This window comes from Harmonia axyridis, chromosome 2 (assembly GCF_914767665.1).
Source record: "Harmonia axyridis chromosome 2, icHarAxyr1.1, whole genome shotgun sequence".
NCBI lineage: Eukaryota > Metazoa > Arthropoda > Insecta > Coleoptera > Coccinellidae > Harmonia > Harmonia axyridis.
This window is the reverse complement of record NC_059502.1, coordinates 23,599,044-23,625,495: the sequence shown is the minus strand read 5'-3', so window position 1 is coordinate 23,625,495 and position 26,452 is coordinate 23,599,044. Positions and strand designations below refer to the sequence as shown.

The 26,452-nt window shown below is 37.2% G+C and overlaps 2 protein-coding genes across 3 annotated transcripts in view; one reads left to right on the top strand and one right to left on the bottom strand.

Annotated features, from left to right (window-relative positions):
* The window catches only part of LOC123672596 (hemicentin-1), a 454,027-nt gene that overhangs the window by 103,825 nt on the left and 323,750 nt on the right, over nucleotides 1–26,452 (bottom strand). Inside the window, exons 4-5 of the mRNA XM_045606762.1 lie at nucleotides 11,147–11,506; nucleotides 2,858–3,127 (exon numbers count right to left, since the gene is read on the bottom strand). Of these exons, the coding sequence (XP_045462718.1) occupies nucleotides 2,858–3,127; nucleotides 11,147–11,506 (630 nt within the window). The remainder of the gene's footprint in view (nucleotides 1–2,857; nucleotides 3,128–11,146; nucleotides 11,507–26,452) is intronic.
* LOC123672600 lies at nucleotides 9,074–10,660 on the top strand. 2 transcript variants are annotated; one of them, XM_045606768.1, is made up of 2 exons: nucleotides 9,074–9,973; nucleotides 10,067–10,660. In XM_045606768.1, exons 1-2 carry the CDS (start codon nucleotides 9,212–9,214, stop codon nucleotides 10,547–10,549), a joined length of 1,245 nt encoding a protein of 414 aa, XP_045462724.1. In that variant the 5' UTR covers nucleotides 9,074–9,211; the 3' UTR covers nucleotides 10,550–10,660. The 2 variants fall into 2 exon arrangements, with proteins under 2 accessions (XP_045462724.1, XP_045462722.1); XM_045606766.1 differs by having other exon boundaries at nucleotides 9,083–10,458; nucleotides 10,522–10,660.

Here is a 26,452-nt window from a genome sequence, read left to right as displayed (position 1 = left end):
CAACATAACAGATGTGCATACTCTCTACACTATTGGGCAAACAAGCATCTCCTCTCTGTGGAGAAGGGAAGAAAAGGAATTTAAGGAATTGAAGAAATAATACTATGAATAAAAAAGCAGAGAGAAAAAAAACTGACACCGAATGGCATAAGAAAGACAACGTGTAAGAATCTGAAATAAACCAAAGAGAAGAAAAGAGAAAATGATGAGAATAAAAAAGTAGAAGTGGAATAAGAAGAAGAGAATGAAGAAGAATTAGATGAAAGAGAAAGTAAGAGTAAGAGGAAAAGTAAGGAGAAAATATAGAAAGAAGAAGCCAAAGGAGATGAAGAAGAAGAAGAGGAAGAAGATAATAAAGGAGGTTATAGCTTTGCGGATGACGACATAGCCTTGTTCCGTAAAACAAGAGCGCAAAAATCGATTGGTGCCATTAAAACTGGATCATCTTACGACCGTCAGGGAATAAAATTCCCATAGCCGAACCAGTCATCCAAAAAGCGATAAATATTTCGAAACAATCGTTATTCCAGAGTATCGTAACGGTCCAGTACGGAGTAATTTATTGTGGCCGTAATATTTTAATACAAGACCCCTAACTGCTTCATCAGCATCAAATGGTTTCATCATTTCCTTGTAATGGACGCTCCTAACAGCTTCCTCCATTTTAATTTCGCGGATATGAAAATTGCACAACCGAATTAGATTTTCGGGCGTAAGACCTCGGCCGGAATTGTAGAGGGGGAAAATGGGGATTTAATTCAAACGAATTGCATTTTTGACTTTCCGAGAAACATGGGAAGGTTTTCCGGTTATGAGTTACGGGCTGGTGCTGGAACTGCGTATTTTGCGTCTGCCTAATTTATGATTTTCAATATTGAAGAAACTTTGAAATTATTGAAGATGGAAATTTTTGGTATTTTTTTGAGCTTATGGAAGGAGAGGCCTCTTTTCCAATTAATTAACGGTTCATTAATTTCCGTTTGGAAATTTAATAGATGTAAAATTATTGTTTTGAATTCTATGATATTCTACAGTTGTTAAAAAATGTATCGAAATTATTAAAGAACTATAAATTAGATACATTGAAAAAAATACATGAGTGGATGACAGACTTGAAGTCAGGAGTTTTTGAACCCTCCTTCATTCATGATTCAATTGCACCCTGGAATGTACCCATACACAGTTCTGGTCTCCAAAGGCTTAATTAATGGATGAATGATCGAGGGCTTCACATTAATACATTCCTATTTTTTAAATTTCTTCAGTTTTCAATGGTTTTGCCTTGCTGAAGTAGTGAAAATTTCCACGAAGTTTAACATTCTCTGTAATCTGCACAACCAATTGAAGCTACTACAAATCGGAGAAGACAAACTACGAAGCAGAATTATTTGTATTGAAAGCTTTGAACACATAAAATCAGCAGTCGTAGCCTAAGTGATCTGACTGTCCAAACATAATCCAAAAAAATCTCACATATCTTCACCTCAACTCTCTTCAAAGTAAAATGACATTTTAAGTCTTCTCGTTATTATCTGCGAGTCCATTTACCGAGAATCAGGAAGAGGCATCCAACTGCCTAAGAACAATACTTCCGCTTCCGCTGTATCGTTAGATGCTACAGAAATATTTGCGTCGAGAGCAAAAATCATGTTATGCGTCTATGTCATAAAATCTGTGAGCCATTTATGAATATTGGGAATGGTACAGGTCCGAGAATGGGGTCTTGTGGTACTCAGATGGTAGGTATGTGTTTTCATTCATGACCGAATGTCAATAACGAATACATCCTGAAATATTTATGATAAAACTGAATTGATCAATTCAGAACTATTCTCGCAAAATCCTTATATATTTAGCTGCGCCAAAAGAATTCTGCACGGTACGCAATCACACGCCTAAGTGAGATCTAAAAAAAGTCAGAAGGAACACTTTCCCCTTTAGAGAACTCCAATTTGAAACTCCTTCAGAATGATAGCATTTGATCTGTTTCCCCTGAAACCATACCGACAAAAAGCATTAGTTCAAAAAAGTGTGAAATTGGGTCAGATATTGTGACGAAATAATAAAGCCATATGTTCAGGAAACGATCATTCAAAAATCATACAAATAGGTAAAACGAGATAAAGATAACCGTAGGGTTAGGCACTTCATTAAAAAACAATATATAAAATATTTAACAATGAAAAAAATTAATGACGAAATAATAAAACATAATATGCAGCAATAGCGAATGTAATATAATATCAGATGAAACTTTTAATGGAAAATATAAAATTAACTAGTTATATCCCATGAAGCCATAAAGCTCTCGTGAAGGTAATATGAAAATTTACGTCCGCAGCTATGACAATTGTTCATTTTATGATCAGACAAGTGTTATTCGGTCAATGATAAACATCATACTCAATTTGATATGATTAAAATTAAAAAATAGAAGTAATTAGTATGATAACCTAATTTGGGTACGTTTCTGAAATCAATGAGTGGATTTTCTGCATTAACGACCATACTCAGGATCACATTCAGGATGCATGAAGATAACCATATAACCTATAAATCTCAAATGAATAGTCTTTGACAACTGACGAGAAAACATGCAAAGACAGTGGAAAGTGCGATTTTTGATGTGAATACAGATAATAAAAAACGCCGGATTGAATTCAGGGATACACTAAAATGAAAAAAGAAAAGGACAAAGAAACACAAGAGAACAGTAAGAAGAGGAAAAAGGGAAAGAGAAAAAATTGTGCTGCCATGACAATCGTCAATTTTATACTTAACATAATTGTTATTAGATATTTCACTAGAGATATTGTTATTTCCTTTCAGATAAATGAAAGCAATAAAAAATACTCACATCTGACGTTGAGGAAATATCCGATGCTGGAGAACCTCCCCAACCTGTTCCTTGCAATGCACTTGTACCAGCCACTGTGCTCTCTTCTTATTTCGGTGAAATTCAAATAACCATCCGGGCTTTGTTGCACAGGAGGGCTAACATCGTCTTTCTGCCATATGGGGCTGGCTCTGGGGTTGGCGTCCACGTCACATTTCAGGGATACAGGGATACCTTCCCGGATAGGGATACCAAAACCTGGTTCCCGTGATATTGCAAATGATGGCGTGTCTGAAATATGAAAAGTGATTTGATGAAGTAATTGATTATTCAGGTGGACGCTGAAATTGAGAGTATTAAGAGAGATGGAAATTTCCACCAAAAAATTCAAGCAAAATATTCCTATTTCTCAGTATCAATATGTCCGACTAGGTTGAAGTTGGTATATATGTGAAATAAATATATTTATTCCAAATGTAATTGGGACCGTATAACAAGAATCATGATAAATCACATCTCATTATATAAATAACAATCTATAGTTCTGAGGTATCTAACAGCGCTTGGATGAACTAAAGCTCGAAAGTTACTGATGGCGAGGCAGTTCCCTTCTTCAATTTTATCATTTTTTGTAGATTTTTCTCATTCCTATCTATTTCTTATCAAATTTAGAAACTATATATTCTTCTACATGGTTTTCTCCTACATAAACTTGAACATCTTGGGATTCGCAGCCGCCTGATTTCTTGGATTGAAGCATTTCTTACCGATCTGACCTTCCAGGTTCGGGTATAGATTTTTCTCTTCGGCGAGACCTGTTGGAAGTGGAGTTCCACAGGGTTCTGTTTTGGATCCACTACTTTTCTCCTATACATCTCTGATCTTCAATTCTCGGTGTTTCCAGTGATACCAAATTATTCGGTAACCTCATCGGGGCAGCTCATCTGATTCAGGAAGACCTGAAGAAAATGAACCGTTGGTGCTGGGAGTGGAAGTTGCCTCTCAACTATCATAGTGTGATGTTCTGCACTTGGGTGCTCGCGATCCTCGTCGTCAGTACTTTCTGAACAACAATCCCATCGCTACTTGTAGTAGTCAGGCTTGGTGTTATTGTGACAGAGAGCCTAAGCTGGTCAGCCCACATCTTTCAGGCGGTAAACAAGGCAAAAAGAACCTTATTCATGGTCCAGAAAGCTTTTGGTGAATGTGATTCCTCCACGTGTGCTATCCTTTTTAAGCTTTACAGAAGACCCATATTAGAGTTTGCTGGCCCTGTGTGGGGTCCATCATTGGGTTGAGACTCAGCATTGTTGGTGAACGTCCAGCGATATGCAACTCGTCTACCCTACGGCATCTTACGTCCCAGTTATGTAGAAAAAATTCATGAATCATGAATTTGTCCACGTTTGATGATAGGACGGTGTGTGGTGATCTCATCATAACTTTCTGTGCTCTCCACAAGTGTTTTGGAGTTGACCTCAGTGGTCTCTTCAAGTTGAACCTGGACGAGCGTCTGCGAGGTCACGCTTACAAGCTGAGGAAGGAGAGTTTCAAAACAACGCAAAGACAGTTCTTCATCACAAACTTCGTGTTTTCCGTTTGGAAATTTTTATCTTCATCGGTGGTGAATCCAGTTTCTGTGAACGCCTTCAAGACTAACTATGACACCTGGTTTCGTAGCGAGTGAGTGCTACTTGTGGAGCTGTGATTTTTTTTTGTAGTGCATTTTTTCTGAAGTTTCGGTGTTTCTTTTCATATATTTAATTTTGTGAATTTATAGGCTTGGCCTCAACTCTCAACCTTATAATAATAATATCTATTGCAAAAGCACCTTTCGATTTTGATGAAACAGTCAGCCAATGAATGAGTCGGCCAGTCTCAGATAAGATCATATTCAATTCGAAAACCTCACGAAATCATTCAGTGAGATACTGATTCAATAGGGCTTTTTTACACTATTTTCTTCTCAAATTCGCTCAGATATTGGAATAAAATCAGTGGACCCTCAGAAACTCAATTGACAGCAGGCTTACTAGATAGGGTTTCTTAATCCCTCAAAGCTGTCGTTGCACGCTATCTAGAAGGCGTTGTAAATATTTGCATACCATCGATATTAGCTCAGTTTGTTGTGGAAATCAACCTTACATGAAAACGAGCTGTTGATTGAGAAGATATTCTGAAAACTGCGTTTTCTCCCTTAAGAGGAAACACCACCACGAGACTGCTTAGTTCAAAACGAAATTACAGATATTTCTTCTCACAAATTACCGATTATTGTGGTGTTCTTCAAAAAATAATTTAAAATGTAGTATTTCAATATCTTTAGTTTGCGGATGAAAACAAAATATTTATGTTAGCTTTTAGTCTTTTGCGAAAGAATTGATGATATGGTATTCCGTCAAAGCACTAATGTATTCTAAAATTGTCTTAAAATAATCCTATAAAAAAATCATTACAAATGATGCAACACTCTAATTTTGTGTACATTCATGAAAAGTACTTTCTTTCGACGTAAGTTGGAATTATTACAAAATTCATAACTCCTATTGATCATTCAATAGTTCTGGCAACACTGCACATTATTTTTATTCCTCCTCTTCTGGGAACATATTGACAGATCACGAGAATGTCGCGTTGTAGTATTCCCTATTATTAATCTCCATTTGAATACTAAGAACCGTACTATACGGAAAATAATTAGGAAGGATTTTCTGAAAACTGCGTTTTCTCTCTTTAAAGCTCCATTTTATACAAAGAAACGTTGAAAATTATATTCCGATCTATGAGTTTGAACCTATTATTTAGAGAATGAAACAGAAAAACCGGAGGATGTTGTCACGAATAATTGAGTCGATATTTCGTTACCATTTCATGAAGTGGTAGAATGCTCTCCATTCAGTCATTCGGATAATTCACATCGCATGGAAACGGACTTTCAGAAACATGTTCCAAATGTAGAACATCACCGAAATTTCCAAGTTTCGCTCATTGAATTGTATTGTTCTCCGGATATCATTCAGATATCATGTCGTCTAATATACCAGAGGGCAATGAAAGGAAATTTGTGAAATAGTTATACATATGAACATGAACCCACATTGTGGTACCCAATAACTTGTACAGAGCATCCCATTTTGGGTGAGACTGCCAGGTTTCTCGCTGGTTTTCACGTTCCAGTCCTACTTTTTCGTGAAACTCAAGTTGCTCTAATCAGATTTTGCATAACTGCTTCCGTTCAAGAGATACAGGGTGATTTTGGAAATTGATACTGTTCGGACCACTCCTTTATCTCCGAAGTTATTAGAAAAAATGCTGAGGTAAAAACTACTTCTGAATCAGAATTCTGCGTAGAATCCAGTGGCTTACTCAATTTTTTTTTTCGGGGTATGGTTTTGAATATTCAACACAAACCTATATTATTTTTAATGGAACACCCTATATATCATTACTTCGTTGAATTCGTTATTTTTTTCCCTTCAAAATGATATATGATACCATGTAGGTAGGATGTTCAGAAATGTTAAAAAAACACTAAAACATCAAATAATGATGATTTTTTGTTAATGAGCAATGGATTTTCCATATGAAAAAAAGGATTAATTGGATAATTGTCATTTGTGATATTTATTTATAGTAGAGTAAGCAAACAAATATAATACACTCATCACTAATACGAAAAACAAAACGTAGGTACCTACCTAATAGTATCATAACAAATGAATAATGAAAAAATTCATAAACATTGCATAATATCTTACAGATTAAACTGTTCAAATTGCTGTCCATTTTCCCTAATACATATAATATACTACAGTAAAAGACATAACAGTCTCGAAGAACTTCGTGCATCAAGAGAGGCAGTTTTCCAAGATTTACAAAACCGCCCTTTTATAATATTAAATACACTCAGGCGTATTGAAAAGTTTTGTCAATTATGTATTAGAGGAAAATGGACAGTAATTTGAATAGTTTAAGCTGTAAGATATCATGCAATGTTTATGAATTTTTGTATTATTTATTTGTTGCTATTAGGTAGGTACCTACGTTTAGTTTTTCATGTTAGTGATGACTGTATTATCTTAGTTAGCTTACTCTACTATTTATAAAAATCACAAATTAAAATTATCCAATTGAACTTTTTCTTCATATGGGAAATCCATTGCTCATTAACAAAAAAATCATCATTATTTGATGTTTTAGTGTTTTTTTAACATTTCTGACCATTCTACCTATATAGTATCATACATCATTTTGAACGGAAAAAAATAACGAATTCAACGAAGTAATGATATATAGGGTGTTCCATTGAAAAAAATATAGGTTTGTGTTGAATCTTCAAAACCATAGCCCGAAAAAAAAATTGAGTACGCCACTGGATTCTACGCAGAATTCTGATTCAGACATTGTTTTTAACTTAACATTATTTCTAATAACTTCGGAGATAAAGGAGAGGTCCGAAAAGTATCAATTTCCAAAATCGCCCTGTATCTCTTGAACGGAAACAGTTATGCAAAATCTGATTAGACCAACTTGAGTTTCACGAAAAAGTGGGACAGGAACGTGAAAACCGCAAGGCTCTATCTTAAATAACAAGCGAGAATCCTGGCAGTCTCACCCAAAATGGGATGCACTGTCCATTCTAGGTTCCTTATATGAAAAAGAATATATGTAAGGTGTAGTAAAAAAAAATCCATCATTTCTGCATGAAGAATCATATTTCGAATGATTAGATTTAGGCCAAATATGTCTCGTTTTGATCAATAACTTGGTTCCATTTTGAAGGTATTCATTATGCCCTCATCCCTACTGGCAAAAAATTGAGACAGTCGATTTTCACGAGCCTCTGTTGAAGCGAATTTTCCACCTGCAAAATTGTTCGTCATGGACAGGAACATTAGGTAATCACTTGGTGCCAGGTCCTATAAGATGGATGCATAAGAACCAACCATGTTCCCGGAGCTTTTGACCAGTCACTAACGATGTTTATGGTCTAGTGATGGAACACAATTCCTCTTCTATTGGTCAAAGCTGAACGCTTCTAGGCGATTCCTTCCTTCAGACGGTCCAATTGTTGTCAGTACAGTTCTGAGTTAACAGTTGTGCCGTAGAGGAGCAGCTCATAGTTGATAATTCTCTGCCAATCCCATCAAACACACAGCAATGTGTGTATGATGTTGTCGTAAGTGATCAACTTTTAACCACCAGTCACCAACAGCTTTAGAATTGGGTCGATTTTGTTGTGGTGCAGCAGCGATTTGCAGATGGAAATTCGGTCCATGAGTTTTTTTGCGTTAATTCGTATGGTACCCATCCATCGAGCTTCTTCATGAGACCAAGCTTATGCAAATGCTTCCAAACGATTTTTTGTGCAATATTTAGCTCTTTGGCAATCCAAACAGTGCTTATGTGACGGTCGGACTAGACAATGTCCATGAATTTATTGACATTTTCGACAATTAGCCTTCCAGTGCTTGGTGTATCTTTGACATTGGAAAAACCAAAACGAAACCAAAATTGCACTTGATTGGCTAAAACAGTATCAAGACCATAAACTTGTCTTGCATTTTCATCTTCATGAAAGAAAAACTGTAGAATACAGCGTAATTTCTCTTTGCTAGTGTCTATCTTTGACGCACGCTGAAACTGAAGTGAGTCAACTAATCACGAAACTGTCAAAAAGTTTTTGTAGTACGAAATCTCATCTTTATTACACCATCTAATGGAATCCGATCGGACTTATAAAACGCCATATACAGATAACTAAAGCCTTCTATTAGGAGAATAATGGATTTCTTTCTACTACATCTAATGTTTTCCTAGCTCAGGTTGAAAAACATTTTCATAAAGAAATAATGGTTGATACTCTCATAAATCGTCTTCTATCGAACGGAAATGACATGTGCTGGAGAGCAATCAAAACAATGGTTATTTGGACAAGAAATATAAAGCAGCGTCGATTTCACTAATAGTTGAATATTGGTTATCACGATTGAGTTGCAGTGTCAGCACAGCAACTGGTAAACTTTGCCAATATTCACTTACTCTCATAATCAAATGTTTTTTTTTCTTAATAAATAAGACATAGACAGTCCAGTCAATATTATCTGACTATTCAGACTATTTGATCCTTAAAGACAGTACAATTTTTTTGTGCCTAAATCTCTGAAATTGTAAATCCAGATTTCAAATATCGTGTTATGAAATACAGGCTCTCATAGAGTACAAAATTATTCGTGAAATTCCAATATGACAGCAGTCAACCGTCAGTGACGATTATCATCGATGAATTGAACTGTCACATTTTGACATGAATAAATTCACGATTCAAAATTTGCAGTATGCTTGAAAATAGACACGTTTTTTTCATCTTTCCTGATGGAAACACCTCGACGAAATAAGAGGACTAACTGCTCACCCAAACCCAGAAATCCAGACAGCTCCTATTCGAAAAATTTGGATAGAAGTATCGATCATGAGCACGGTCGAAACCTTACAAATAAGCTGAGTAGAACAAAACAGAACTCTTCTACTGGGTCTAAAAAGAATCGACAAATAGTATCAGTTGGGAATGATGGGAAACAAATAAATTATAAAGTACAGAACTACGCCAAGCTACTATCGGAAATACCTGAAAAAATCAGCAGAGAAAAAAATCGAGATCATATATTTTTCTCAGCAGCCAACTCCCAGATCTTCCAAGCAAAAGTTGCCTATTTTCCAGGAAAGAACTTAGATGATATACGTCAAGTATTGAGTTCAAACAGCAAGGAAAGATCGGATAATAATTCAATCAAGTCATATCAGACTAATAGAGAGAAAACATTCGGAACACATCTGATTGTTCCAAAAAAGAAGACGAAAAAAATAAAGTTAGTCCAGAAACCCCTGAACACAATTCAGGAAGTCAACGAGAACGACAAATCAAAGGAATCGCTGAAGAGGGCGCTTGAACCATTTCAAGATATGAAGGAAACTTCTTCAATAATAATGACTTATACTGACCAAAGCGATGATTCAAAGCAGGCATCTGTAGGAATAATCGAAAGAAAGGAATATAAATATATCCCAAACAACCGAGAATCGGCTTACGGACAAAAGACTCGCGTCTCTTATTGTTTTCAGGAAGACGAATCGAAGGTAATTTCTAATGAACAAAGTCAATCAGAAACATATAAAAGTAAACATTTTCCTGCTGAGTTTTCTCCATTTTCCTCCCAAAGAGTATTTCAGATCAAAGAGATGTTCGAAAAATTGTCGAAAACAAATAATTTCCAAGAGAAGTCCATCCCTAAAGTGACACACACGATCAACGAACCTATCAAATCAATCCCATTCGAACACACTATATCATGTGAAGAGTGTCGTAGAATACTGAAAGGTCTCATAGAAACTGAGAGTATTTCTGAGAAAGACATGGCAATGGCAATGACAGATATGCCGAGCAATTCGAGTAGAAGCGTTGTTGATTCTCTTATCCAAGAGATTTGCGACAAAATCATTAGTGATAAGGACGATATAACTTTCAAGATAGAAACAAAGAAAACAACTAAAGTTCAGAAGTTGACCTTTCGAAGAAACCGCAAGAAAACAAGGAGGAAGGGAGCAGCTCCACACGATATGCAGTATAATAATTTCTTCCTGCTTGCCCTCACGATATCCATTGTTTTATATTGCTTTTATTGTAGGTTGAATGAAAAGAAAAATGGAGCTTGAAGCATGGTTGAGAAAGAAGATTTCGAAATGAAGAAAGAAGATTGAATTTTTATTAGACGAGAGGATGATGATAATTGGTTTTGTGATGAAAATTAAAATAATTTTTAGTTAGAGTATTTTTGATTGACTTATAAATCATTTCTGCTTATAATATTTCCCCTCCATAAAACCACATCCTTTTAATTTTCAAAGCAATATTGCTTCAAGATAGATCAATAATTGAAGTGAGTTATTGTTGTTTGAAGGCCAGAGTATCGAAGGTGGAGCAACACATCCTAATGCAAGAAAGCCAAGAAGCTTCTGCTTAGTGTAGATCTTCTTAGGACTGATTAAGCAGGGTGTAGGAACGAAATATCAAATGTGGTCACAGTTCGGAAAGGCTGATCTCTAGACAACCGACTCCGATAATTTAATCTAACATGAATCCAATGTTGTTCGGTGTATTTTGCTTCTATACTCGTGTGATTTAGTTCACCCTTTATGTCTATGTATATTATTTTCTATTGATTCAATGCAAGGTGAGTTGAAATATTTTTAGCACCAGGGTGCAGAAAAACCTACAACTTCCCTGCTTGGTTTTGTGTGAAAAATACTTACATTCCACATTGAGCAGAACAGATACGTTTAGTGCTTGCTCCAGTGCTATGTGATGGATGAAACACGTCAGAGTGGCGTTGTGGTGTGTTCTCAGCACTCTACCGACGCTTGCGTCACACCTGGCTCCCACATTTTGATCTCGCTGGGTCTCCGTGATGTTCAGCACATCCAGGGGTATCTCTGGGACGTCTAGAAGAGCCAGTGAACCCAATCGGAGCTCCCAGGAAAGTGCAGGTTTCGGATTTCCCTCGTCCACCACACAGGAGACCGTCAAATCGGAATTCTCCTTCACTGGAATGAAGGGATTTCCAGGGTCCAGGATTCTGTTGTCGATCATTAGGTAGGCCTTCTTTGGTGGATCTGGGGAAAATGAGAAAAATCATTGGAGAAGTAATACATTTTAGTTACAAGCAAGTGCTCTTTTAAAAATTTATATTTCTTGTTCAAAAAAGTAGTAGACATTCAGATTTTGTTGAACTTGTGTAGGCGTGTGGTAACTGAGGTGCCTAGGCACTTGAGATGTGTTAGCTCTTTTGGTCACTACTTGCATAAACATTTTCATCAATGGTTCTCTTATTAGCAGCGTTCACTATCCAGCAATTAATAAATATAAGTATACTTTGTTATGAAATATCTCATTGCTGAATCTATCTCTATCAAATAGATGGAATTATAGTGCAACTCATGAGAAATAAATCAAAATTGAATGACTTAATCGATAAGTTGGAGAGACTAACACTTTCCAGCCATATTCTAACACTTTTCAGATTATTTGGAAATAAAAGTAGAATAATTTAAACCAATTGTTGAATCTTTAGATAACATTCCGGCTAATACTTGGTTTTATGGAAAATTTCTGCCCCCTTTAATATCTTCAAGAACCAGATAAGATATTCTGCAGGATTGCAATTCGATGCATTTTATTGTTATTGCATTATAACTGAGTTTAGAGCTTAGAAAGAAGATTTAATTGGTTTGTTAAACTGACACTTGAGCTTGATTGGCGTCATGCTAACACTTCAGTAACTTGTTACAAAATGGGTTGGTTGACAGAATGCACCCAAACGAATGAGTGGCAAAGAATCCAGAACCTTTCAATTCTTGCTCAAAGGTGATTTATAGAAATCAAGAACTAATGCCTAGTGAAGATTTTCATTAATTTTGTGAAAAAGGACAGTGATCAACGAGTCTCCTTATCGTATGATAGACCATATAGTGATGATATACTGTACTATGGCCTATAGCGAAATATTTTTTTTATGAATTCTCGATTAATGAAGTTCAATAGAAATCCAGTGGAAATTCTGAGAATGTAGAAATATACCTCTGGGTGTTTTATTTATTCATTCAATATACAATATTCTATAGGGCCCAACTAAACTACAGAACCAAGAATATAGGAAAAAGCATATCTTACAGTTTCCACAGATAGAAATGTTAACAAGAATTACCCACAGTCAGCCGAAATAAAAATATCTGATAGTTGAAAATGGACAATTCGAAATGTCTAAGCAATGACTCATGGAGTGACAGGCATTGCGCCAATTGTAAATAATACAATGTTTTGGTTCAAGGTGCTGGCATATAAAATATGTTTCTAACTCTACAGGCTGGTCTTGGAAATGCAGAAGTTTTTAGAGATTGCAAGAATCCTTGAGAACACCTCTCATTAATTTGAGCATTAACTCAACAGAATCACATTCTCGTCCATGGTTCATATTCAAAACATTCTTGCCACGATTGCTCCAAAGCTGATTCAATGATTAGAGTTTCAGACAACGTCACTGCAGACTCAACCCTCGATACAGATTTAGCTATGAGGGAATAGGGAACCATATTGAAAACGTATATTCTAACCTTGATGCGACATATGCACAATTAAGGGTCTCTATTGTTACTTTGTCAGAAAAATTGCGAAAAATTTAAGCTATGGATCTGTATATCCAATAGGAAGCAGATGAAGTGGCTTCAATGGGTATGTGACACCAAAAAGTTTTGAATCAAAAGTCACGCTCAAATTAATAGAAACCATCGGTCTCCGAAGCAAGTTGCTCGCTACTGTGTAATAAGAAAGAATAGTATTTTTGTTTCGCTCAAAGAACCTTACAATTCTCAGCTTTGAATGTTATATGGCAATTCGTTTTTTTTTGAGCCTTTCCTTAATGCAATTAATTAATTGCAAATTCGGGAAAAGCCCTAAGCTTAATATGGAATAACAATGGAGACATATATTTCCGATGGTATAATCAGAAAACTTAGTCAATTCTACATTTTAGAGGGCGCTGATGATGTGTTTTTCCGATTCAGATAGTCGTCTAAGAAAAATATTGCTGGCAAGTAGGTGATACATTATCAACATTTTGATCGGCGAAGGCCGGTCAAAACACCCTGTATATTAAAAAATATAATTGAATCGTCTGTACTATCGAAATTTCCTACTTTTAGTTCAACGACTGTCCATTAGAGAACCAATCATGATACGAGCGAAATAACAATTGGCGCTGATAACAATGTGCAAAAATACCCCAGCGCATGTAGAACGACTCCCCTAACGTTAAGGGAACAGGAGCCGGAGTGCGGAAGGAAATATTCACGTGAATTGCCCGTAATCAAATGCAAATGGCGACAGAACTTTGGAATTATCCAATATACTTGATAACGCATGCCGTGTACGATAGAAAGTTGCTGGAAGTGGCTGCGGACCCATTATTTTCTATGCACGAGGACCGTCACTCCCCCAACTCTAGACTCGAACCGTACAAGGGGTAGTTACGGTTTATTTATAGATTCAGATAGTGTGCGACAGGCCTGACAAAAAATTTCCGACTCCAGGAGAAAACTCGCCAATTCTGCATCTGGCCCCCTCTCCCGGTTCGTGACTTCACAATTTGATAAATTACGACACTTCATTCAATCGCATCGCAAATATTTTTTGTTATAACTGGGGTATTGGGAAAGCGGGGGTGGTTAGAGTGGGGACAAGAGCATTTTCGATGGTCTGGATGTGAAGGGGATTCAAGAAGTCATATGATCTGTGGTCTATCGGTTTTTGTGCCTTTCGTCTTGATCTTGATTTATTTAGAACAATTTAGTTTATTCTTCTTCGCTTAGGTTAAAGACTCTTCTACATCGATGATGTCTTTATTTTGGGCTGAAATTGTTACTTCATCTCTTCCTAATACCGTCGATACCCCTCCTTCCTAGAGGTGATCTATCTTTGGCCCCTTTCACAATTCAATATCTACGTGCGCGTTATTTAATCTATTTGGTTGGTTTTCTACTCCTGGATATTTTCACTCTACACATTCTTATATCTTCATTCCTTTCTCAATCTTTATCCAAGTGTTTCCGGCAATTCCACGAAGAATTCTCTTTTCCATTGCTCTCAATATACTCCTTGCCTTAGTCGGGTCTAGTCTTGACCATAAGGGCCATAAACGGTCTTAGTTTAGATGTTCATTTGTACATAAGGCAGTCTAAGATTTTGTTAGCTCTCACAACCAATTGTGACAATTCATCTTCAATATGTATAGCCGGAAGCAGCTCGTTCAAAGAGTCGTGACATGATGTCACTACACCCTTACGTGGGTTAGATTAAGAGAGAGATGTATAGCCGAAACTGTACAGTTCAATTTTTAAGCAGTTGAACGGCATTACTCGTTTTATTACTTTCTGAAACGATGTTTTGCTGTTATGCGTACTGTTGTTGAAGGTTCCCGAGTAAAGGTGAAGGGAGAATATACCCAATCAATGTAATGGTAACCCGGAAGGGTGTACCAACTGCAGAAAAGTCCAGATGGAGTAGCAAGAGTCGCTTCAATATAAACCCCACATAGTGATTTTCAGAAGTTATGTGTTCTACCAACGATAGAAAGTTGCTGGAAGTGGCTGAGGACCCATTATTTTCTATGCACGAGGACCGTCACTCCCCCAACTCTAGACTCGAACCGTACAAGGGGTAGTTACGGTTTATTTATAGATTCAGATAGTGTGCGACAGGCCTGACAAAAAATTTCCGACTCCAGGAGAAAACTCGCCAATTCTGCATCTGGCCCCCTCTCTCGGTTCGTGACTTCACAATTTGATAAATTACGACACTTCATTCAATCGCATCGCAAATATTTTTTGTTATAACTGGGGTATTGGGAAAGCGGGGGAGGTTAGGGTGGGGACAAGAGCATTTTCGGTGGTCTGTGAAGGGGATTCGAGGAGTCATAAGATCTGTGGTTTATCAGTTTTTGTGCCTTTCGTCTTGATCTTAATTTATTTCGAATAGTTTATTATTCTCCTTCACTTAGGCTTAAAGCCTCTTCTACATCGATGATGTCTCTATTTTGGGCTGAAATTGTTACTCCATCTCTTCTTTAAACCTTCGACACCCCCCTTTTCCGAGAGGTGATCTATTTTTGGCCCCTTTCACAATTATATATCTACGTGCGCTTTCTTTCATCTATTTCTGTTGGTTTTCTACTCCTTGATATTTTGCACTCTACACATCCTTATATCTTCATTCCTTTCTCAATCTTTATCTGAGTTTTCCGGCAATTCCACGAAGAATTCTCTTTTCTATTGCTTTCAGTGTACTCCTTGTCTTAGTCGGGTCTAGTCTTGACCATAAAGGCCATAAACGGTGGTATGTTTAGATGTTCATTTGTCCATATTGTGTTATCAAGGCAGGCTAAGATTTTGTTAGCTCTCACAACCAATTGTGACACTTCATCTCCAATATGTAAAGCCGAAACTGTATAGTTCAACTTTTAAGCAGTTGAACGGCATTACTCGTTTCATTACGTTCTGAAACGATGTTTTGCTGTTATGCGTACTGTTGTTGAAGGTTCCCGAGTAAAGGTAAAGGAAGAATATACCCAATCAATGTATTGGTTACCCGGAAGGGTGTACCAACTGCAGAAAGGTCCAGATGGAGTAGCAAGAGTCGCTTCAATATAAACCCCACATAGTGATTTTCAGAAGATATGTGTTCTACCAACGATAGAAAGTTGCTTGAAGTGGCTGAGGACCCATTATTTTCTATGCACGAGGACCGTCACTCCCCCAACTCTAGACTCGAACCGTACAAGGGGTAGTTACGGTTTATTTATAGATTCAGATAGTGTGCGACAGGCCTGACAAAAAATTTCCGACTCCAGGAGAAAACTCGGCAATTCTGCATCTGGCCCCCTCTCCCGGTTCGTGACTTCACAATTTGATAAATTACGACACTTCATTCAATCGCATCGCAAATATTTTTTGTTATAACTGGGGTATTGAGAAAGCGGGGTTGGTTAGAGTGGGGACAAGAGCATTTTCGATGGTCTGGATGTGAAGGGGATGCAAGGAGTCATATGATCTGTGGTCTATCGGTTTTTGTGCCTTTCGTCTTGATCTTGATTTATTTAGAACAATTTAGTTTATTCTTCTTCGCTCAGGTTAAAGCCTCTTCACATCGATGATATCTCTATTTTGGGATGAAATTGTTACTTCATCTCTTCCTAATACCGCCGATACCCCTCCTTCCTAGAGGTGATCGATCTCTGGCCCCTTTCACAATTCTATATCTATTTTATTTTCACTCTACACATCTTTATATCTTCATTCCTGTCTCAATCTTTATCCAAGTTTAACCGGCAATTCCTCGAAGAATTCTCTCTTCCATTGCTTTCAATGTACTCCTTGCCTTAGTCGGGTCTAGTCTTGACCATAAAGGACATAAATAGTCGTATGTTCATTTGTCCATATTGTGTCCTAAAGGAAGCCTAAGATTTTGTTAGCTCTCACAACCAATTGTGACACTTCATCTCCAATATGTATAGCCGAAACTGTATAGTTCAACTTTTAAGTAGTTGAACGGCATTACTTGTTCTATTACGTTCAGAGTGACCAGTTACTTCGGAAACGATGTTTTGCTGTTATGCGTACTGTTGTTGAAGGTTTCCGAGTAAAGGTAAAGGAAGAATATACCCAATCAATGAAATGGTTACCAGGAAGGGTGTGCCAACTGGAGGAAAGTCCAGATGCAGGAACAAAAGTCGCGTCAATATAAACCCCACATAGGGATTTTCAGAAGATATGTGTTCTACCAACGATGGAAAGGTGCTCGAAATGGCCGAGGACCCATTATTTTCTATGCACTAGGACCGTCACTCCCCCAACTCTAGACTCGAACCGTACAAGGGGTAGTTAAGGTTTATTTATAGATTCAGATAGTGTGCGACAGGCCGAAAAAAAAATTTCTGACTCTGAAAACTCGGCAATTCTGCATTTGGCCCCCTCTCCCGGTTTGTGAGAGACACTTCATTGAATCGCATCGCAAATGTTTTTGTTGTAACTGGGGTATTGTGAAGGCAGGGGAGGTAAGAGTGGGGACAAAAGCATTTTTGGTGGTCTGGATGTGAAGGGGATTCAAGGAGTCATAAGATCTGTGGTCTATCGGTTTTTGTGCCTTTCATCTTGATCTTGATTTATTTAGAACAATTTAGTTTATTCTTCTTCGCTTAAGATTGAAGCCTCTTCTACATCGATGATGTCTCTATTCTAGGCTCAATCTCTTTTTCAGACCGTCGACACCCCTCCTTTCTACAGGTGATCTATCTTTGGCCCCTTTCACAATTCAATATTCTTTTATCTATTTCTGTTGGTTTTCTACTCCTGGATATTTTGCACTCTACACATCCTTATATCTTCATTCCTTTCCCAATCTCTATCAAAGTTTTTCCGGCAATTCCACGAAGTATTATATTTTCCATTACTTTCAATATACTCCTTGCCTCAGTCGGGTCTAGTCTCGACCATAAAGGCCATTATCTGTTGTATGTTTAGATGTTCATTTCTTCATATCATGTACTTAAGGCAGCCTACGATTTTGTTAGCTCTCATAACCAGTTGAGACAATTCATCTCCAATATTGCCAAAATTGAATTGCAGTTCAGCTTTTGAGTAGTTAAACGGCATTACTTAATCTATTATGTTCTGATTGACCAGTTACATCGGATGAGATGTTTTGCTGTTGTCGAAGGGGGAATAGGGAAACATACTCAACCAATGTAATGGTTACTAGGAAGGGTGTTCCAACAGCAGAAAGGTCCAGAGTCCAGAGTGAAGTAGCTTCAATCAAAACCCCACATAGTATCATAAAAAGGGAATTTCAGAAGATATGTGGTCTTTCTATTTTGGCACGAAAAATATTTTTCCAAGGCAAATAGTTTTGTAACGCTTAGTCAAGGATTCCTAAGCATTCCGACAACGTTAGGGAGTTAGACAACCGATAGCTTCAAAAGAAGGAGACCAGGTCAGTTCGAATTCAAAATGAGACTAGCGCAAAAATATTTGTACGGAAAAGCTCTGAACATATCCAACAAACAATTTTAAAACAATTTTTCTATTATTTTAATTCAAAAGACATATTTAAATTCGATACTAGTTTTACATCTAACACATAAATGATTTGAAGAGTAACAACGCATAATATTACCAAAAAATATCATTTTCTTCAACTTAATCGCTGAAATTCATTCCACTATCACTGGACGATCGTCTAAGGTTTTCTCACCCAACTTCAGTGCTTTCTTTAGCTTGAATTCTATGGTGGATTTGGATCCGAACGCAGAAAAAAAACGCAGAATATAATATTCTAAACTATCAACATTTTTCAGAGTATTTCAATAAAAAAGAGAGCTATAAATCGATATTAAATATAACATCTTTCCCATCTAATCCATAAAGACAAGGACTGCGTAGATTGATTCTCATCTCTCCGAATAAGCCAGCTTACAATACAAACGAGAACTCCGCGCTGAGAGCACGTTTCATTTACACAAGATTGTATTTTAAACGGGAAGTGCAACCTCTCCTCACCCCCTCACTCCAATATCGAAACACTAGAATCGATATTAATTTTCCTGCACGCTGCTTCCAGTAATCTACTGTTCGATGGTGCAGCTTCACGAGTCTTGTGCCCCGCAGTTTTTAATTAAATCTAATCGAAGGGTACATTCCGAACGTTTTTTATCAAATCATGAGGAATATTCTGTTTGCTAGAGCCAATTTTTCCATTCGAAAAAAAACTTCGACTCAAAGGTCAGACAGTATATAAATGAACTGAGATCCAGAACGAAATTACTATCATCTGTTGTTATACAATCTTTCACATTCATCAAGAAAGAGGAGCTTGTCAAGGACAAATGCAGTACAACGCTTCGTGGATAAGCGATATTTCAATAACTGATATCTCTAAATCACAGGTAGTCACAGTTCCTCGACTGTGATAAGCAACGTCAATCGTAATCACAGTTTACAGCTGTGATATCATGTCCTACTCTCCTAGTCACAGTTCCACCAAATCGTGAACTCAAAACATACGAACTAATAAGGGTGATGTTCCTCTATCACCGTGACAATAACATGTGGAATTCGGGTCTTCGCGCCCTTTTGACATTGTCAGTGAATCGTGATCACAGTTAACAGTTGTGATATCATATCCTACTCCGACTCGCCTAATCACAGTTCCATCAAATTTTTATTTCTTGTTTTTGTATGTTTTGTTATATCCTCCGATATATTTTTCCCTATTTATCATTAGAGTTTTAGTTCAACAATTTTTAGACTCATTTATTCATATGTACATACATAATTGCTACAAATATTATCAAAAAAAAATTTTCATCGATTTTAATCAATTCCTGAAACCAAAACTGTAGGTAGGACTATCACAAATTATTTTGGAATAGTGATCACATCATGCTTTAAAATAACTGTTATTAAAAAATCACAGTCACGATTCACAACGTGATTTTAAAATCACGATATAGCTCATCACTATAACTTCGTTTCTTTTGACTTATATCAGTCTTTCAATTTTTATTCCGATAACATCCTACTGAATATACCTTCTGACTAGTTTGATAAGTAGTGAGCCATCTGATTTACTTATCTGATAGATCATGCAACATCAAGTAGGCGTTAGAAATATTTGACTAGTTGAAGGTTATAATTGATTCAATTCAAAACAATGGAAAAATCAGGGGCTCTTCGGAATGAATTACAAATTGGATGAAATTTCACAATTTGTTTATTTGCTACTGACAGACCTACATCAGACAAATCAGGAGCGTAAACAAAAGAACCCAACTCGTAATCGAGGTGCTCTTCAACACAAAAAACGGATATAACCAACTTCTGCATTATCTGGAATATCACGAAGGCTCTCGAAGTAAACTTCTGAAATACGTGATTCAACTCTTCTAATGAGTCGAGAAAAACTGTTCGTAAGAAGTTGAAACTCTTACAACTCCGCCACGTATCCAGAAACTGAAATGAAGCCATTACCGTGCTTAGTCTATTGTCATCGCTGGATTAGTTCTTGTGTATCGTGTTTTTCTCCCTCGAATTGCGTGCAGATGTACAAAAAGGTTTAATAGTTCGACATCACACCCTACTTGAGCTTTTAATGCCGAAACTCACGGAATCATTTTAGCAGTAAGAGTTTTAAGGGTTGTGAAATGTGGTTTTTCCTATTTGCTTGCTTGTTTGACATACCTAACTGATATCACAAATTCAAGATCATATACGAATAGAATTACTAAGCTATTTCTACGATCCGTTCTTTCGTACTTCTCTACATGTTTTCTCGAATAATGAATGGATCATTAGATGATTAATTCGTAGTTCAGCAAAATTTTTAAACATATCCATACAATTATTTCACAAGAAATCATAAAAGTTACAATGATGTCCTCGATAATCTCACGAATTCTATCTTTTAAGTCTTGAACCAATCGTGAGACATTGCCATCTTCCACGTGGCCCAAAAAAAGTTTAGAGGTGTTAAATCATAACATCTTGGTGGCCTTTTTGAGAAATAACATGGACAGGAAACTTTTCTTGCAAAATTGCGATTGTTTCGTCATCTTATTGGAAATACACTTCCTTCATATCATCATATCATTAATCATAGCCTAATCCAATTACTATAACACGAATGAGGTCCAATCATACCACCAGCCCAAAAACCGCACCTAACAGTGACCCGTTGAGGATGAATGATGCTTTTTAACAATCATTCCTGGATTTTCGGAGCCCCGAATGCTTCAATTCAGCTTATTAACGTAGCCTCCAAGGGAAAAATGGTCCTCATCTCTGAAGAGGTTTTTTCTATGAAAATCCGGATCATTTTGATGCATTTAAAGGTCTCAATAACAGAAGATACGACGTTGCTAGTGATGGAACAGCTTGAGTTCCCATGTTAACTACACTTCAAGAGCCTTGAGACCTAAATCTTGATGCAAAATACGGTGTAATATCGTTTGTGGTGTAGTGACTCTGCTTGCCCGAGAGGTGGCGTTGCTGGCTTCGCACCACTCTCTAGCGAGGCATAAAGAATCCCCTAATTTGTGCAGAGTCACCTGTTCAGAATGGTATGAGAGGGTGTGGGCAGAGATCACTGAATTGCCCAACTGATGAGTCCAACTGGAATCGGCAAATCGTCAACAATAGAAACAACAATAGCAATATTTTTAGTTGCTCTTGAGTGATGCACATGGTTTAGATACTTCACATCACATACTTGCGCAGCTCCAATCCTTCCACGAGTTTCACTTTTGCCAGGTCTTGAAACGACCCAAAAGTGCTTTGATTTCGAGAACTGTCACTGCAAGAATTTCCTAATTTTATTCAACAATTTCAATGCGTTGTTGAATCGTGAACTAGGGCTACTATTTATGTATTGAGAGTTGGTAACACTGATATTGCCAGGTGAAATCTGATATTGACATCGTAAAATTCGACATTTTTTGTGTTAAGTACTCATAAGTTTTGACGTACGGGCACAATTCTTGTTGTTCATAGTATATTGAAAATTTTATCTCTGGATTGAACTCGTAAAAATTTTCGAGCTATGAAAATTATGACTTTCGAAGTGGTCTGACTCAAAAAGAAAATGCATCTATCAACTACATTCAACTTTGGGCGATAAAGCATCATTTAAATCAACTGTATATCGCTATTACACTGAATTCAACCGTGGACGTAGTTCGCTCACGGAAGAAGTTAAAGAAGGTCGTCCAAAATACGTCGTTGTGCCGGGAAATATTGATGCTGTGTGAAAACTAATTGAAGAAGATCGTCATGTGTCATATCAGGAAATCGAGAGATGTTCAAGCATAAGTATGGCTAGTATACATAAAATTTTGCACGAACATTTATGTGTTCGGTAGCTCTGTGCAAGTTAGATTCCACATTTATTGAAGAATGCTCAAAAAATTGCTCGTGTCGATTGTTGTCGTAAAATGATTTCGAAATACGACTGTGGTGCATCCAAAGCGGTATACACCATCGACGTGGTGACGAGTCGTGATTTATGTATAAGAGCCAGAAAGAAAAGGCCAGTCGGCATTTTGTGTGTTTCAATGTGAAGCCAAAGCCAACAAAACGTTTTCGTTCTCGAAGCGTTAAGAACCAAATGGTGGTTCTGTGGCAATTGTGGCTCTTGAAAATCAATGCAAAAGAGTATAGATCTTAAAGGCGAACAACAACAATAAACGCTATTCATTGATCAAAGTATTAGTCCTGCAGCCAGACAACTTAAAGGCGATCATTTGGAAAAGCAATGAAAATATATTTAATCAAAATTGCATGTTTAGTTTTTATAATCTTAATACGTAAATAGTAACCCTCGTATCTACCATTTATAGTAATGAAGTAATTTTAACCTGTAAAATATAAAATGATGAAAGCTTCAAAAGTGATAGTTGTCCAGATAGCGGGCTATTCAAAATAAAAGCTCTTATTGGAAAGACCTTTATTTATCGCTAGTTGCATATTAAGAGTAGTTTATCCTAACATCGTCGTCTCGACGGTGTTGAAGCTGAATAAAAATGCGACTACTTCAAGTATGATAGAGAGTCTACAGAAAACTCGAAATATTTCATATTCAGCAATAGATGTCGTTCCGCAATTTTCATCTTCGCCGTCACATAACATTTCCGAAAACGTTCCCTAACGACCTCCCAACTTCAATTCTCGGCTTGCAAGAGTGCTTTGTTTCGGTCTTTGCAGTGGGCGCAGCCACTCTCCGGGCACGTAAAGTTCCGCGGATTCTTTTGTGGTTGTGCAAAAGGAAAATATCCCCAGCTGGTTAACTACGACGGAAACAGTTCCGCGTCGCCATTACATATTTGCGGGTTTATCGAACAAAGTAAAGTAGTTTCCCAAATCGACGACTCGAGGCGTGGGCGGGCGGGTGGCAGTTGGAAAAGTTAGGCTGAATGCTTGATTTCGGGCGTATTCCCCTTAATTTGATATTACCGCAAACTTTTCTCGCTTGTTCTTTGTGAATGTGGGCGGTGAAGGCAGACAGGGAGCTATAGGTAGTTTCGTTTGGAAGAAAGTGTGAATTTTAGTCGATGCAGAGTTATTGGAATAGTTTGTAATGAAGTTTAATAAAAATAATTAAAATTTTTTGAAAGTTCTAACAACCAATCAAATTTTGTTATTTTGTGTCCTATGAAACAATCCATGAGGATATCCCCATGATTTTATACGCTTGGGATTATCGTAATGAACCCATTTTTCCTCTTCGTTCTCAATAGGATGCAGAAATCCCTTCTTTGCATTGCAAGCAGCTATTCACAAGCAAACAAACGCCGTTCAACATCTCTCGGCCTCAACTCGTACGGCACCCAATTTCCTTGTTACCGAATCATTCCCATGACTTTCAGGCATTTTGAAATGGCTTGTTGCGTTACTCCCAATAATACTGCCAATTCTTGTTACGTTCGACACGAGTATCGATCAAGTTAAGCCCCATTTTCGACAACCTTCTCTTTTCTACCGCCATGCTGGTCCTCGATGTCAGAATCGCCGTTCTTGAAGTGTTGAAATCGCAAATAGCGTCCTCAGCATAGATATTGAGAGCATTCGATGAGCCTCAAATGCAGATTTCTTTATATATAAGCAGAAAATTAGAACCTCCCGCAAAGACGAGAATTTGGCTCGTAAGCTGACATGTTTGATCGAGAATAACTTTATGATGCAGACACAAATCCACTTATATTTCGATGGCGCTATGTTTACAAATACTTATTGTATGACATCTACGATCCATTCATTTCCACTACCACTTATTGCTACAGCCATCTTTTGCAAAACGGCGGAAACAAAATTGTACACCTAATATAAACAAGTATAAATACGCTAATCAAAGAAAAATTCCCATAATGAAACATACAGTCACAAAAATATTTGAGGGATATTTATGGTTTTTTGCTGCGAACGAGAATATGAATTGAATGAACATAGGAGCTTAAAAGAATTGATGTTGATACTAAAAGATTGGGCGATTCACTGAAAAAGAAAGACGGGGACCCAATATAAAGAAGCAACGGCGAAGACAATGTGGAACGTTTTGCAAAAATGTACAATGAGTAAAAAATTATGATTGACACATTCAACAATATAGTATTTAAATCAGCCCGAAATGCCCACGACGCAATGGTAATAGATAGTTATCTATAGTAAAAAACAGCAAAAAATCTAATGTTTAGTTTGATTTTGATAATAATAATAAATCTTTATTATACCCAACAGGAGAGTTCCCAATTATAGGGTACAAATAAATGAGCATTTTATGTTTATAAAATGCTCGACAGGCACCTGTATTTTTATAGTTATAGTTTTGTAGTTAATTTTAAACATTTACTACAAAACTATAAATATGAAAACACATCGAAGCTCATTAGCACTCTCACAAAACCGATACACAGGTGCCGGTCGAAGTATGTTGATCCGAGGAGTAGGTAGGCCAAACGCCAGCGGACGCCTGGTCACCACTTTCGGCAGCAGGATGTTGACTCGTCGGGAGAGCAGGAACGGGCAGTCTATCCTTCCGCTAAGGAGCTTCTGTGCGAATTTTTCACACTACAGGGTCTGACGTGTGAGGAAAGTTGAAATTCCCATTTCCTCCATGATACCCGAAAGATCAGTACCACGCTCAGAATATCTCCCCGTTCTCCTGAACATGACATATTTAAGAAATTACCTCTGGATTCGCTCAAACGGAGTAAGATGGGTTGCATTAGGAACCATATCAAATTAGCATATTCCAACTTACTAACAACAAGCGAGAAGCCCTGAGAACAGACAAATCATAAAATTGCCCAAAGCTTCTGAAGAGAAATCCCAATGACTTACAAGAAGAAGCACATATCTTCACAAAGTTTAGGACAAAACTCAAAACATTGTTAAATAAGACCCCAGGTCTATAACTAAAAGTTGGCAGTTGCGTTTTCCTCGTGTGAGTTACTTCAAAGCACTTTTTCAAATTCAAAATAATCCCATTCCGCAAGCACCATCCGTGGAAAAACTCTGGACTCGTTTGAAAACGCAAATCATCAGCAGTTCAACATGTTCTCAAATAAAGCTTCAAATTATCCACATAGGCCGAAACCTTCCAACTAAGAGAGCACAGAACATCGTTTATAAAGATGACAAAAAATAATGCACCTAGATTAGATCCTTGAGGAACGCCAGTTTAAGCTCATACTCGTAAGATTTGAAGCCATTCTAAAATACATAATTCATACTCCCCTTCAATAAGAACGCATTAGAATCAGAAAAGAAGCCGAAAATGATGCAAGTTTCCTCAAAAGAAAAAACGTGATCGATAATTTCAAAACCACGTGAAAAAATCAGTATAGATGAAATCTACCTGACCTGCGCCATCACGAGATTCAGTAAGTTAGTTACTGTTTACCTATCTCGTATGAAACCGTGCTTTCTTGTGGGAAAATGTGGCTTGACGTGATGGTGAATGTAGAGATAATATAAGATCTCCTCGTAAACCTTGGCGAAATTCGGCTTTTTTAATAAAGTCATAATTTTTTTGTCAAAGACTGTTCCGCCGAATATCCTTTGGGCATTGACAAATGCCTTATAATTTTATGACGAATATCTCAAGTATCGTATCTTTCTCAAAAGAGTAGTCTCCGAAAAAAGTCAGCTAACCTTCCACAATTATTCCTGTGTAAAAATGGAAAGTTCAAACAAAATGCCCCTCATAACTTTTTCACTTTTGACTCTTTCCCATAATTTCCGACCGAACTACCGCCAACTTCATTCTGGACTAACTCGAAAGAATTTCCAGGCGTTCTTTTCGCCTCTACGGCCCAACTTGGCCACGACATCATTTTCCGGTCGGTTATCTCTGGCTGGCAGTTGAGGTCTTATCGTTTTGATTTATTATGCTCATTGCGTCACTGAATTATAACCGTTTTGTTACACGTTCCGGGAAGAATGTGAGAAATCCGGCCCGCTTGC

What these genes read in the sequence shown, in the direction of transcription:
- LOC123672600 (XM_045606766.1), top strand. Translation starts at nt 9,212, where the DNA reads ATGGAAACACCTCGACGAAATAAGAGGACTAACTGCTCACCCAAACCC. An exon ending in GCAGCTCCACACGATATGCA is followed by an intron (nt 10,459 to 10,521) that starts GTATAATAATTT and finishes CTTTTATTGTAG; the next exon opens with GTTGAATGAAAAGAAAAATG.